We start from the raw sequence: 15,806 nt of genomic DNA on the forward strand, positions 1-15,806 counted from the left end.
TATTTTATTTTCTTCTTTTTGCTCATCCCACATTCTGGAATGAAGACGGCCACAGCATGACAGTGCAAAAAGGATGCAGGAACTTCAAACTCTTGTTAAAATGGCATTTTTCTTTGTGCTTTTACGTTTCTTATTGTTTTCTTGTGCACTATGAGCTTTCGAACATGCTTTGTTATGGAACTCTTTTTTCTGTGTCTAATGTACTAAAAATTGTTACAGTCTTTGTAATGTATATTGTCTCAAAATAAAATGAAATGTGGGCTTGGGGATATTTGATGACTGTGTTTGACAGTATTGTTCTAGTTGTATCACTGAATCTATAAATGTAAAGTGGTGTGTTTAAAATAGTGTAAAAATGTTTCAGAAAACATGTTTGGAAACAAATTTGCACCAGGCATGATTCATTAAAAAAAAAAAAGTAAAAGCCCTATTCATATTTTAGAAATGTATTTTCAATACTGGATATAATATTCCATTTATAGACTCCATATATTTCATATTCGTTGCACTCTAACCATCAATGGGAATTGAAGTGATAATTGGTAGAAGTTAAATAGAAAAATCAGTCATTAGTTGAGAAATGATTCTTCTACATGTGAATTATTTCGTGCTTCAATTAATATTCAGGTCATACTTTTTAAGTTTTGGTTTTACTTCAATCATTAGTCCTTTGTATCAAGTTACTGTTTCAATTCTTCTGAAAATATTTTTAATTGATGTATTATCCTTTGGTTGTTTTAACAATGAATAGATAAGAGCCTTGCTGAGTTGCAAAAACTTACCAATTCTCCTCCTCCTCCATGTTTATCAAGAATGCCTTTTCCAGATAAGTCCCATGGGACATTATATTTCATATACCTTAGCACATTTTAAGCCTGGACTGTTTCCTTTACCCCAGTGCATCATTGCATGGGTTAAGTAGGAGTATCCAAACCTTCAAAAGACTGGGGAAAAAGTCCCATTGCTGATGTTAATCTCCCTGAACCTTCTGCTACCCTACCATCCACCACCCTTCTCTAAGGTGAAAAGCACTCATGTAGGACAATGATCTAAAGTAATTTGGGGGTTACTAACTATAACTTATTATTAATTCAGGTGTATTTATTATTATTATATGCATAGTTATCTGTGTATCATTTAACTTGGGACCAAATCACAACAAAAAAGCCTGTTGGCATAACCAGAGTTAGAAGTGCATAGAATAGTGATGTAGAATGGAGTTTTACCAAGATCCAGTGATTGCTACATGTCAATTGGATCAATTATCATTTTAAAATTGCAACCTTTCTCAATGGGAAAACTTTCTGGGAAAGATTGAACTTAGAAAATGATGAAAATTTTAAGTCTAGAGGTTAGAATTAATTGAAGAAGGATTATTAAATTGCAAGAGCAGAGAAGTAAATTTTACCAGAAAAGTAAACTGACATGATCAGGGCTTTGTTTTTTCATGGATCAGGCTTCTGGTGATTATATTTAGTTGGTGTTTTTACATGTATAAAAATAATTTTTATCCCCCAGTCATTGTTTCATAGCTTTGATGTGTAGTATCTCTTTATAGGATGCAATTTTGAGACACAATCTGCACCATACTCTCAATTAGGCAAGTATACCTACTGTAATCGTTATCTTTGACTGTGTGATTGGTATGCTCGATTTCCTTCACAAAATAAATGGCAGCAATTTATTTTATGTCAATAAACTTGTCTATTTGTCATTCAAACCCCACTATAATAGTTTCTGAAATTCTTAGAAAACTGAAAAACACACCTGTACGTTTCAATTGTGTACCACAAAGATGAATTGTCCCCCAATTTCCTTATACATCCATGCAAAGCACTCTTTATGGGTCGTCAATAGAGGTACCAATACAGCTAATTGCTGTAGTGTATATGGCACTTTAAATTGAGCCCCTTTTTGATATTCGTCAATGCAACGAGACATTTTTTTCTTATCAATGTCAATTTTGCTTCCTATTTCTTTCTCTTATGCCTTTCACTTGGAATGACAACAGTTGACATTAAAAAGCTGTTGGCAGGTATGGAATAACCTTATTCTGTTACAAATAGCAAAGACCAAAGTGCATGCAAGGTGACACACAGGCTCAGTGAATCAGCATCTTCATCTCTCGGGAGTGTGGCTATTGGTAGGACCTGGAGCATAGCAATACACACAGAAATGTTACAGTCCCAGCACCCAACATTCAAAACATCTACCACTCCAGCAAAATATTTCACCTGTTAGTTTTAGGAGCAATAAGCCAAGTATTATTTAGCCCTAAAAAGGAAGCAATCTATCTGACATGCAAGTCACACTGTTGGAAACAAGCTTCTATTACTGATGACTTTCAGCAGCGTTGAAGAAATGTTTCAAACAACTAGATTTGAGTGTTTCTGCCACGTTCCTGGTTCCGCTCGGTGTGTTTTATCCCTCCTTCATCTAAGACTTTCGAACCCACCTCAGGTTAGACAGACCTCTTAGCATGCCCCTCTTGCTCTGTCTCTGGTGTACGATTCTGCCAGTCACTCAGGTGAATGGACTTGGGTCTTTCAAAACCGATGCCACTTCACTCCCGGATCACCCGGTTGGGAAGTGCAGTGTCCTTCATCTGTGAAGCGCAGAGAACACCAGCTCACAGGACATGCCCCCATCTGCTCACTCAGAGTCCCTGCAGGGTCCAGGAAGCCTCCTCCCTGCATGACAGCATGAACCAGAGCACAGCGCTCCTCCTCCAACCAGGAGCAAGGGATGGTGTGGAGCTGCTGGGGCCCTTCTCATAACCCCCTTCACTTCTCTTCTCCCCCAGTGGCCTGGTTTGCTTTCGACCCTGGCTCAGCACATTCTGACATCATCCTCTCCAATGACAACCTGACCGTGACCTGCAGCAGCTACGATGACCGGGTGGTGCTGGGGAAGACGGGCTTCTCCAAGGGTGTCCACTACTGGGAGCTCACCGTGGACCGCTACGACAACCACCCTGACCCTGCCTTTGGCGTGGCTCGCATGGACGTGATGAAGGATGTGATGTTAGGGAAGGACGACAAAGCTTGGGCAATGTATGTGGACAATAACCGGAGCTGGTTCATGCACAACAACTCGCACACCAACAGGTACCCTGCAGCCCCCAAACCAAGCCATCTTCACGTTGGCTTCTGGTCAAGAATGAGAGCCCCAATTCAAAGACCTATTAAACAGACGCCATTCCAGAAGCTGGACAGGCGGCCTCCATTAAGTAGCACAGGATTTCTACTCTTCTTAGCTGAGTACATCTGCTGGGTTTTTGTTAGTTTATTTTGTTGGATTTTATTGGGGGCAACTTATTTATTTTTGCCTGCTTAGTTTTGTTTTTTGCATTCAGTCAAGAGGCATGAACTAGGACACCCCCCCACCACCATGCTTTTCTATTATAGAGAAACATTCCAGGGTTCTGAAACCCATACAACTGACCAGAAAAAAAAAGTTTGGACAAGTTACTTTGGGTTTGGTTTTGTTTTTGAGTCTCTGTTTCCAGAGTCTCCAAATAGGAATAATATTTGTCCATGCTGGGTGGTCCTCAAAATTAAATGAGAAATGCAAGAATGCCTAACATCAGAGGCACCAGAAAGGAGGAGCAGTTGTCTTGTTACTATGACTATTATCACTACCACTACTCAGAATGGAAGGCACTATTAAGCTATATCTTATGGATATCAATTTGCATAGCTTTGTACTTGAAGGATTTTCTTATTCTTGGTCAAATTCGGCATGCCTCATTTCCTAGCCAAAAGAACATAGTCATCTCCAAAGTTTTCTTCTACCACGAAACCGAGACAATTTTACCCACATCTGTGCTAGACTTTATTTTTCATTTGATTTATGCTTTTACTTTCTTCCTCAAATTTCCAAAGTAGAGAAGTATTTTTCACAGACATGGTTCACTTTATTCTTGACATCCCCAAGATTCTCATTGGTGTCTCTGAAAAAGAAAAACAAAAGGGTCTAGGGGTTAATTCAAAGTGCTTGTCTGGCATGTGTGAGGCCCTCATTGGACCCCCAGCACTGTATAACCCCACCTCCAAAACTGTTACCTATGACTTTGGTGGCCCCCAGGATCTTTGGCCCAAATTGAATCCGAGGGCTGAGCATGGAACCTGCAGCTCAGGGCCCAGCATCACAGAGAACAGCCTATGGGTCCCTGGAACACTGCTGGGGAAACCCCTATTTTTAGTAGGGATAGTCAGATCCAAAGGAAAAGAAGTCAGGTAGTGGCAGGAAAGGGGCACCCCCTTTAACCCATCACTGCCCCATCACTAGCCAAGAGGCTCTTCAGGCTTTCGTTCCCTATGCCCTTTGTTTTTTGCACTGTATTCCACGTCACCATGCAGATGAGGATTAGGACCTGACACCTGAAGTGAGCACTAGTTTCAACCTGCTAGCAGCCCGACATCCTCTGGGACTTACAGTTGGGGAAAATCCACTGTCACTAGGTTTCCGATGCCCACACCCAGGTACCACACTTACTTTTTCCTCTCAGGCTCTTTATTTGGGTACAGAGGAGTAAAGGATAACATAAGTGCCACACTAGGTAGAGAAACACATTCTGAACACGCCTGCTTTGCATGCAAACTGCATGTCACGCTGTCCCTGTTGAAACTGTGAGTTAACAAGTTGCCATCTGAAACGAAGCAGCTGTGTCTGTGCTGTGCATGTTGGGCTTGGGGTGGTGGGGGGGGCAGGGGAACCACGCTGAACTCTCTTTGCTCTGCTGAGATGAGGTTCAGTACTGCTGGAAGACAAAGAGGGGCAGAAGCACAGATCTTAGCCTCCATGCCCGACTGAGTTTGTGAAATTATCCACTGCAATCAATGTATGACACGATTCTCTGTGTGGTTCCATTTGAATGCAGGTGCTTTAAAATCACTCCTGCTCCTACAGTAGAATCACTTCCCTTTACAGGGGAGACTCTTCTTCACTGTTGTCATTTTACAGAGAATCCCCAACTTCTTGACTCAAGCTCAGTGGACCCCCAATTACCATTTTTCTGGAATGAGTTTTTCTTTTTGTTGGCATAAATTTCCAAGCCACATTTTCCTGAATATATTTCCATTTTAGCTTAGGTGTTACTTAATATTCACCTTCAAATGAGGTCATTTTAGATTGAATGATATTGAATTCATACCATTTGTGCAAAACCAGCACAGTAGATGTAGGCAGAGGTCCAATAGTCCAAAATCAACCTTTTTCTCATTATTATTATTATTATTATTATTATTTGGCTTGGGGACCACCCCGGCAGGTCTCAGAGCTTATTCCTGGCTCTTCACCCAGGGATCATTCCTGGCAGGCCTGGGGACTATATTGGGTGCTGGGGATCGAACACAGATCAGCTAAGGCAACTATTGCTCCAGCCCCATTTTTATGTCTTTAATGTTCTTTTTTCTACTTTTGGAGTTCAGTAGAAACCCCTGTGAACAATCTCACTCTCAGCAACAGCAGAGCAGTGTGGTTAAACTTGTACCTCTCAACATGGGGCAGTACTGTCCCCTCACCCCCCAGGGACTGAAAATTGATTTGGGCAGGGGTGGAAAAGAGCAAAAACTCTTACTCATATATATATATATATATACATATACATATATATGTATGTATACATATATCTTCATACATGTGTATATATGTATCATAGCACAGATATACCTACAACCACATAAAGAGATATTTAGTATATCTGTGATATTAGAATGTTGTGTATGGGGAAAATCTGTTTCAAACAGTTTCTGGGGTGGGAGTTGTGGGGAGACAATCATCTTGATTGGGTTTAGAAACCTGGTTTTACCGTGCATAAGGAGGAGCTGCAAAACTAATAACAGGCCAGTGAAACCCAGTTGTCTTCTTTTCCCACAGAACAGAGGGAGGGATCACCAAGGGGGCCACCATCGGGGTCCTCCTCGACCTAAATAGGAAAACCTTGACCTTTTTCATCAATGATGAGCAGCAAGGCCCCATAGCATTTGAGAATGTGGAGGGCATGTTCTTCCCAGCAGTCAGCCTGAACAGGAATGTGCAGGTAAGTTGAGGCTGCCTGAGCATCACCAATCCCTGAGGGAGGCCATGGGTCCAGATGAGGACCTGGAACAAAGAAGAAAGGAGAGGATTGAGCATTAGCAAATGAGATGATTGAGCCCTCTTTGTTGTTGATGATGTTGTTGTGGTGGGTGTTGTGGAGGGGCTGAGAGTGGGGGGCATAAGGTGCCAAGGACAGAACTGAGGACCTTCCACACATAAGTCTTGGTTTCAGTTACCTCCATGGCCCCAAGTGCCTCTCAATGCTGGGAAATGCTTTAGACAATCATAGGTGGGATTCTGCAACTCTGTGCTTTGCTAGGAATTGGCCTCAGAGCCCTACATTCATCTCCAGGAGAAATGAAGCTCTTGAATTAGTTGATATGAAAACAAATGAGCTGACTTATACCCCGTTCTATGTGAGCCTGAGAAGTGGCAGCGTAGGGCTCAAGTGTTAGCACCATTGTCAGAAGAGGCCTAGCACCTTCTCTGCATTCTTATGCATGTTGCTTGGTGTTAGGAAAACCTGCCTTTGAGCTAGGTACTTGGAACTCTTGTCAGAAGAAAACAACAGGTTCTTCTCTTATTTCATCTCTTTACCAGATGTCTTAAACAGGTCAGGTGCTAATATATACATATTTAGGCTATAGCAACAGAAAACAAGCCTTTCCCTCTTTATGTTGTTTAGAAGGACGTGAATGAATTCGCTTCTCAATTAGGAGTGGGAGGAGGAGGGGACCCTCCTGCGCTGTCTCTGGACCTAACAGCCTCTTCCTTCACTGCAGGTCACGCTCCACACGGGGCTCCCGGTCCCAGACTTCTACTCCAGCAGAGCGTCCATAGCCTAAGGCTGCCACTGTGGAGGCACCAGCGGCCCGGCCTTCCTCCAGCTGAGAGGGCAGCGGGGAGCCCAGCCCTGCACAGGGTGGCAGGAGCTGATGAGAGGAAGTGGAGAGATAAGCTGGTGCTCCATAACCTCACACCCCCAGCTCAGCCCGCCCCCTCCCTCCCCTCCACCGCTGTAATGCCCACGTTCACTTCCACCCTCGGCCACTCTCACCAACAAAGGACCCAGACAGCCCACACATCACAGCATCGCCATTCCCCCATGTTGCTTTTCTTGACCTTAATTTTTTGATGTTGGTGAGTTCTCTTTGGTTTGTTTGTTTTTCTGATCGTGACTTTTTTGGGGTGACTGACCTGAACTGGCACTGCCATGGGAAAATTCTCCAGATAACCTTTCTCAAGCTTTCTGTCAAGCAAAGAAATTGTTGGGAGAGGTAGGAAAGGACTGAATTCAGAGCGTACACCCCAGAAGGATCTCGCCCTGTGACCTCTCCTGCAGCGTTAGGTCTACAAAATTGATTTTGGACTGCCGTCAGAGTGAATGTAGCATTGGCAGTTGTACTAAAACAGTGAAGCACAAAAATACCAGCCCAGGGCTGCAGGAAGGCACACAGCAGGCTCCTTGGGGCAGGTTCTCTTGCTGCAGCCCCAGCTACTGGATGAAGTGGGATGCCTGCAACTCAACAGGCAGACTTAATGATTTGGTTCCTTTTTCAGAAAACATCGTTTTGGTTGGGCTTTTTTTTTTTTTTTTGAGAACCTGCTATGGACCAGGCACTGTTCTAGGCATAAGAGACACAGTGATGAACAAGTACAGAACTAGTCTTGGCCTTCCTGGAACTTATATTCATGTAGTTGAACAAACCAAAAATAAAAGAATTACAAATTATATTTTTTTAAGTTCCAGGAAGGAATAAATAAGGGCCAAAGAGGCTAAATAGCAAGATCTTTCAGATCCCCTTGCAGGATGCTAAAAAAAACACATGTTCTAGCTACATTGCTAGACATGTATCTACTCAATGCCTTTCCACCGTGCTATTTTAATTAGTACCTGCTGCTATTCACCACCGAGCCCTCCTTTGGTAGTATTGATGTCAGCATTCTTATTTAATAATGCTGCAGTGATACTAAGCCTTAAAATTTTGATGTGGTGAGGGATGGGGGAACTACTGGTCAGGGAAAGAGGATCCCTTCTCACTCCTGAGGGGTCTTCAGGTGCAGTCCACGGCATTCATGTTCTCAGGACAAATGCGTTTGTCTCCACGTCTCCTCTCTGGGCCCATGATAAATGAACACTCCATCCGTCCTACTGCCATCCACTCCCTAACTTCCGGGAATAATTCAATGTTTGGAAAAAACTGAACTTGTATGTCATTGCTAACCTGATAGCAGAATAATCATGCTTATTACTTCTATATAGAGATAGACTTACATAAGTTTCTCTTCAGATGCTTAGTTTGACATGAAGTTTTAGAAAAGGTAGGACCTAGAAAAAAGGTTCAACATAGTTGTCTTTATAGTTGCTGGTGAGCTAAGAAATTCACCAGGGGGGGAAACAATTAACAACAAATAAAAAGGGGAAAGAAGGATGAGAAAAATAAATCAGTTATAGTTCGGATGAAATGTAATAGATGTAAATAGTGAATAATAATTTCAGTTCTCCCAATCGGCTACAGTGTTTTTCTAGTCTAATGTACCTAATTTATTGAAGGGGTGCTATCCTGTGTATGTCTGTCCGGGTTTTTCTTGGCTACAGGGAAACTGTTGCAGGGCAACACTCGTTTGATATTTGATTTACCTTCCCATGAGAGTCAATGGCTGGGCCGCTGTAGACTCATAGTTACTCTTGTAACCTCATCCAGCTAATTAGATTTCCAGTGACTTGTAACACGTAGCTTACACTTAATTGCAATGATAGATGCATATAGCTACTATACTAGGAAAAATCGATATTTCTGGTGTGCCAATAAACGATTTTTATGAGAGCACATCATCTGTCTCTTTAGAGTGTCTTACTTTTTGCTTGTTGGGACTGACACTTCCACTTGATCAGAACACAATTTCTTCAGCGCTTGGTGCTGAAAAGTACCATGAAGTACACCTTTATTGCAAACCACAACAGCTAATTAGAGAGAGAAAACAGAAGGGAATGCCTTGCCACAGTGGCGGGGTGGGGTGGAGGGGAGATGGGATTGGGGAGGGTGGGAGGGACACTGGGTTTACGGGTGGTGGAGAATGGGCACTGGTGAAGGGATGGGTTCCCGAACTTTGTATGAGGGAAGTATAAGCACAAAAGTGTATAAATCTGCAACTGTACCCTCACGGTGATTCTCTAATTAAAAATAAATAAATTAAAAACAAACAAACAAACAAACAAAAAAAAGTACCATGAAGCTCTTGAAATCCCATCCTCCCCCAAACACCCTCCCCTGCACTCTCTCCCATGGTACTTACCTCCTGTGTTTTAATGCTGAATGAAACAGGCACGGTTTGGTGCTATTCAAGGTCAGCCTCCAGATACCGAGAGCAAACTCGTTTCCCAAAACTCCACACACCAGTTCTGCACAGTCTCACCAATTTCGAACCTGGTTCCTTTGCCATGTCTCAAAATGGCTATGAAATGCAACTTTCTTTAAATAATTACATGATAAATCCCTCATACATTCTTTTGGGGCTTCTATTAAAACACTGTGATTTGGGGCTGGAGCAATAGCACAAGCACAGCTATTGGGTGTTTGCCTTGCACGCAGCAACCTGGGTTTGATTCCCAGCATCCCATATGGTCCCCTGAGCACCGCCAGGGGTAATTCCTGAGTGCAGAGCCAGGAGTAACCCCTGTGCATTGCTGGGTGTGACCCAAAAAAGCAAAAAAAGAAAAAAAACACTGTGATTTACAAAGTTATACTTGAGTTTGAGACATACAATATTGTAGTGCCAATCCCATCACAAGTGTCAACTCCCCTCCATCAATGTTCCCAAGTTCCCTCCCATATCCCCTTGCCCCCACTCCAGCCTGCCCTTCTGCCAGGTATACTTCTTAGTTTCTGTAGTTAAAGTTTAAGTCTCTTGATATCAGTGTTGTTGACTCCATGCTTTAGATATTTTGCTCATTCCCTAACACCACCTCTGGACCTTAATCCCCTGACCTGGCCCCCATTACTTCTCTGTCTCTTATCCCCCTCCCCTCCACTCTTCCTTTCTGTCTCTTTTATATACTCTGGAACCAAGGTTGACCTGGGCATCTCCCTTTTAAAACACTGCATCTGATCTTTCAAAAAGAGACTTAAGTCACTATAAATTTATTTATACAATAAACTTAATCATCTATTAACAGGGGGGCTGGAGTGATAGCGCAGCAGGTAGGGTATTCACCTTGCATGCGGCTGACCCAGGTTTGATTCCTCCGCCCCTCTCGGAGAGCCCAGCAAGATATTGAGAATATCTCGCCCTCACGGCAGAGCCTGGCAAGCTACCCATGGCGTATTTGATATGCCAAAAACAGTAACAAGTCTCACATTGGAGATATTACTGTGCCCGTTTGAGCAAATCAATGAGCAACTGGGATGACACTGACATTGATCTATTAACAGGGCTTTCCAATTTCTATTTGCATTTAAATCTTCCTCTATTATCTCTGCCCATGTTTTTTTTTTGCCTTCTGCTCTCTCCTTTGATTAACTGGACACCTCTTTACCTCATCCACTGTTCTAGCAGTATAGATTAACTGAATGTATTGCATTATTTTTATGCAGTTTTTAGCAAACTATCTTAGGGAGAAAATGAGACATCAAACACAAACTATTCTGCATTGTTTCTGATCTGTATTTTCAACCTAGCAGTTAATGGGTTTATGACAAGCAATAATCTAAGGTAAATGAAGTTTCTAATTGTTCTTTCTGTAATGTTTATTTCTGCATGTGATCTGTAAGGAGACTGCTCTACTCAGTATATTTTCCTAATTGCCTGCTGGATAATGTATCTGTCAGATGTGAGGAAATAATGTCTTCTGTCTTACTGGTTGAATAGGTTTCAAATGGTGAACAGATGAAGGTTAATGGGAACATCTCAAGAACTGGTTAACACTACAGTAGGATTTGTAGAATACATAAACTTTAACTGCCAGATAGAGTGATGTACCCAGACTTGATAAACCTGCATGGAAAAAAGAAATCACAAATATCTATCACAAAGAAAGAAATCTTACGAACTGCTGGCGTTCAGTGACACTCCATGCATGATCTTATTTTATGTTTTCAGGATTTCAACTTAGACCATTTATGAATGAAAATGTCATGGAGTCATCACCTATATACAATATGTACATAAATGATAAGTTAGTTGTTCATCATCCAGTGGCAAGGACATTTATCCTTGGTGTTAAAAGAACCTGAGCATCTGCTTACCATGTTGAGATGGGTAAAGAGAGAATCTCAATGAATCAGACAAAACTTTGAGAGCCAAGTCAGGGGAAATCTGGATACCAAAGGACACAAGAGAATAAGAACACGAGGCAGGGTTCATGACAAGCTTTAGATGAAATTCACACCAGATAAAGTGCTTTTTTTAAAAAATGATCCTTAACGGCTCAGGTGTCAGGTTTTATCCACAAGCCTCTTACAAGTCTTTATCATCACTAAAGTTATCATCTTGATGGCACATTCCTAGTAGTAACTTTCAAAGATTATAGAAGGAGACAAGTAGGGACCATCCTTCTTCCATAAAATGGGTCTGATCCAATATGATTCTAAATAGGATCTACACTCAGCAGTGCTCAGGGACTCCAGGGCCTCCCAACAATACTTAGACCAGAGTAGTGGTCTCACAGTTCAGTACTCCAACCTGGCAAGGCTAGGGCCCTGGGGACCAAACCAGAGCAAGTTAGAAGGTCACCAAGGATACACCCAGCCATGCTCAGTGGACCATACAATTCCAGGACTCAGTCCTCACACATGTCAGGCATGTGCTCCACCCCACTGAGCCATATCCTGGTCCTAATATGAGATTTTTTTGTATAGTCTAATCTTCTTGGCATTAAGTTTAAAATAACATTAATGGGGGCAGAGAGATAAAACAACTAGTAAGGTACTTTCCTTGCATATTGTCAAATCGGGTTCAATCCTCAACATCTCACTTAGTCCCTTGAGCACTGCCAGCAGTGATTTCTGAATATAAAACCAGGAATAACCCCTGAGTATCACCAGGTGTACCCCCCTTAAAAAAAACTTAATTATAAAGATATTCTAATTTTTCAGGTACAAAGATTAGTTTCTTTTTTTTCTTTTTCACACTTTACTATCCCTAGTCTGAACTAAAAGTTTTCTTGATTATGTTATCGCCAAATTATGTCTCCTTGGACACACAGTTTGGGAATACTCAGAAAGAAGGGAAGCATGACAGCTCTGAATGTGGAAGGTTGAACAGCTGGTCTCCTCTGAGCCTCCCAGAGCCACACGAAAAACTCCCACTCTTTCTCCTCCTGTTTCCCACCTGCTCAAGATCTAATGGGGGGACAGATTTGTTCAAGTTTTAAGTCCTGTTAGAACAGAACATACTGTGAGTACAAGGCATGTGGGCAAACCAAGCACAAGTGCAATTACTCAGTGATCACGCATCTCCTCTCCCCATCTCCATTCAGAGTGATGAGCAGAGACATTTTTTGACTGAAATCAGATAGGGTCTGACTGAATGTAGTGGTCCTCTTAGCTCAGGGAGAGCAGGACCTCACAAATTAAGTGACTACATTCGTCTAAGGGTGAATTCCAAAAATAGAGGTAGCAGGAGCCAGCAGCCAAGTGTGCAAAGCCCACAGCCAGATTTTCCTGATGGGATGGTTTGAATGAATGAATGCTTCTGATTCCTGTGCCTTTCTTTTTTAAGAAGTGATCTCTTCTTTATTTTTCATTATAGAAAATGTTTGGGAAATGGCAGGAAGCAAGAAAGCTCAGTTTCAGCCTCTGCAGAGGAAAAACAGCAGAGGGAGAATTCTTTTCAGTATTGACCTCATATCTCTGAATACCAATGCTCACCACTGAGTTAGTTCCAGAAATAACAGTTTCCATAATTCAGTTGAAACTGGGGGTAGAGCCAAAGGAACCTAATACAACTGTTTCAAGCCACGAAGACAAGAAATGCCACCTCTCAGCCACCCAAAACTGGAATCTGTTGATGTGGAAATATATCTCAACATTGGCGCTCAACTCACAAAAATCAGGTCCTCAGTTTAGGAAAACCACTTATCAGTGGTTTATCTAATTAATTGCCCTCAAGCAGCCTAAGTAGGTCACCAACTGAAGGCTTTATTTAACACACACATGGGTGAACATGAGGGATTCTATTGAAAGCATATTGTGTGTCTGACAAAACACTTCATTTCACAGAATCCTCTTGCTCAAACTCAAGTTACCATTGCACTGCAGTGGAAGTTAAATCCTCGTGACAAGCACGTCCACACAGTTGGTGTGCAAGGGAATTTTCAGGGCAGGATGGAAAAGTCACCTTGATTAACTTGTGAAAATTTACATTCCTTGAATATAGGCCATGATACTGTTTCTTAGAACAAGGAAAAACAATAACTACTATACTTTTACTGCTGGTGGTTTATCAGCTACTATTCTAAGAATTACTTGTTAACTCCTTTGATATACCTAGCAGCCCTATGAGATGGGCATTATTGTTATACTCCATTCTTAAGATGAAGAAATTTGGGCCCGAGAAATAGTACAGGAGTTTAGATGCTTGTCTTGCATGTGGCCTATCCCAGTTTGATCCCTGGCACCACATGTAGTTCCCTGAGCACCATTCAGGAGTCATCCTTAAGCACAGAGCCAGACATAAGCCCTGAGCACTGCGGATTGTGGCCCAAACTCTCCCCCAGTTCCCCAAATAAGAAAGACATTAAAGTAAGCACACTGGGGCTGGAGCGATAGTACAGTGGGTAGGGCATTTGCCTTACATGCGGCCAATCCAGGTTTGATCCCCAGCATCCCATATGGTCCCCCGAGCACCGCCAGGAGTGATTCCTGAGTGCAGAGCCAGAAGTCAGCCCTGAGCATCTGAGCATCGCTGGGTGTGAGAAAGAGAGAAAGAAAGAAAGAAAGAAAGAAAGAAAGAAAGAAAGAAAGAAAGAAAGAAAGAAAGAAAGAAAGAAAGGAAGGAAGGAAGGAAGGAAGGAAGGAAGGAAGGAAGGAAGGAAGGAAGGAAGGAAGGAAGGAAGGAAGGAAGGAAGGAAGGAAGGAAGGAAGAGAAAGAGAGAGAGAAAGAGAGAGAGAAAGAGAGAGAGGAAGGAAGGAAGGAAGGAAGGAAGGAAGGAAGGAAGGAAGGAAGGAAGGAAGGAAGGAAGGAAGGAAGGAAGGAAGGAAGGAAGGAAGGAAGGAAGGAAGGAAGGAAGGAAGGAAGGAAGGAAGGAAGGAAGGAAGGAAGGAAGGAAGGAAACACAGTCTTTTGTAATCCATTGGCAAGTGACAGAGCTGAAAGTTAAACCCACTTGTCATTTCTGGGGCCTTGAATCTTCCTTGTACTTTCCTTTCCAAATCTCAAAGTCACACTAATCTATACACACCCCCAAGGCACTGCTCACTTTTCTCCTTTGTATGCAAAGTTATTCCACTTGAGACCTGGAGGAAATTAAAACTGAAATTTTAAAATTATGAATATTTTAATGATCAAAAAAACAAGTTTATAATATTTTCAAATTTTAGGTCTGCTTAGAACAGAACATGCTGTGAGTACAAGGCATGTGGGCAAACCAAGCACACGTGCAATTGCTTAGTGGTCACGCCTCTCCTCTCCGCCTCTCCATTCAGAGGGGTGAGCAGAGACTATTTTTGACTAAGGTCAGACAGGGTCTGAAGGTAATGGTAAATGAAGCTTCTTATTTCCTGGGAAATGAACTCAGTTTGTTTTTCTGTCCTCAACTCCTTTAGATACCTCATATTAGTGGAGCCAGACAATTCTTGATCTTCGGTAATTGGTTTGCTTCAACTTAGCATTGTGGCCCCCAAAGGTCATCTATGTTGTCACATATTGAAGAATATACTTCATTTTTAGGGATGAATAATCTTCCATAATATGCCTAGAGCATATTTTTCTCTAGCTATTCATCTGTAAGTAGACATTTCAGTATTTCCATAGCTCAGCTACTATGAATAATGCTTCAATGAATATAATAAAATTAAAATAGAAATGAAGGCTGGAGAAAGAGTACAGGAATCAAGTGCATGCCTGCAAGTAGCTGACCCTGGTTTGATTCTTAGTACCACATGGTTATCGGAGCATCACTGGGTGCACACCAAGCACCATTGGGTTTGGTCCTGGGAGTCCTTGAGCACTGTGAGTGGCACAGCCACACTTTATTTGTCCAGTAATAATGTCTGCAACACACAAAGTGTTTTCTATCAGAAAAGTTCCTCAGATTTAGCACCCAAGGTTTTCTATGGACACTGGTCATATAAAGAGTCCTGCATAGCAGGTGTTAAAGTGCTAGCCTTTGGAACTAAAGCAGGTGTTCGACATGAACCATATTGTTCATAAGGGGGTTCAGTAGCCCGCTAAATAGATTAGGGGAAAGTTGTCAGGGTGGGAATCCAGGCCCCCAGCTGCCACTCAAAGAGAAATCCTTCAAACAGAGTTTGTGAGTACCTGCCCCATGGCCTGTAACCCAGACTTTATAACCCCAGACCTCTCCCTTCTATGGTTGGGCTTGTTCTGAAATCTGTTGCAGAAAGTCAAGTCTTGGGGCACCTATAACACAGTAAAAGAGTTCTAATTCTATTCAGTTTTGCCATCTGCCTTTTTTGCTTTAGGGACACACCTGGCAATAATCAGGGACCTTTCCCAGCTCCAGGTTTGCCTTGGTGGTGCTGGGAGATCATGCATTGCTGGGGGTCAAATCCAGATCTCCTGCATATGAAGCACGCACTCAG

General features: G+C 42.3%; 1 protein-coding gene across 5 annotated transcripts in view; it reads left to right on the forward strand.

Moving 5' to 3' along the window:
- The window catches only part of TRIM9 (tripartite motif containing 9), a 107,118-nt gene extending 98,245 nt beyond the window's left edge, over positions 1-8,873 (forward strand). For 2 of the 5 annotated variants that reach the window (XM_055131304.1, XM_004601734.3), the window contains 3 exons: positions 2,804-3,107; positions 5,881-6,043; positions 6,825-8,873. In XM_055131304.1, coding sequence (XP_054987279.1) covers positions 2,804-3,107; positions 5,881-6,043; positions 6,825-6,887 — 530 coding nt within the window. In that variant the 3' untranslated portion in view covers positions 6,888-8,873. Of the gene's footprint in view, positions 1-1,558; positions 1,601-2,011; positions 2,036-2,803; positions 3,108-5,880; positions 6,044-6,824 lie in introns of all 5 variants that reach the window. The other 3 variants (XM_055131302.1, XM_055131303.1, XM_055131305.1) reach the window with 3 other exon arrangements.
- The last annotated feature ends 6,933 nt before the right edge of the window (positions 8,874-15,806 follow it).

This window comes from Sorex araneus, chromosome 3 (assembly GCF_027595985.1).
Source record: "Sorex araneus isolate mSorAra2 chromosome 3, mSorAra2.pri, whole genome shotgun sequence".
NCBI lineage: Eukaryota > Metazoa > Chordata > Mammalia > Eulipotyphla > Soricidae > Sorex > Sorex araneus.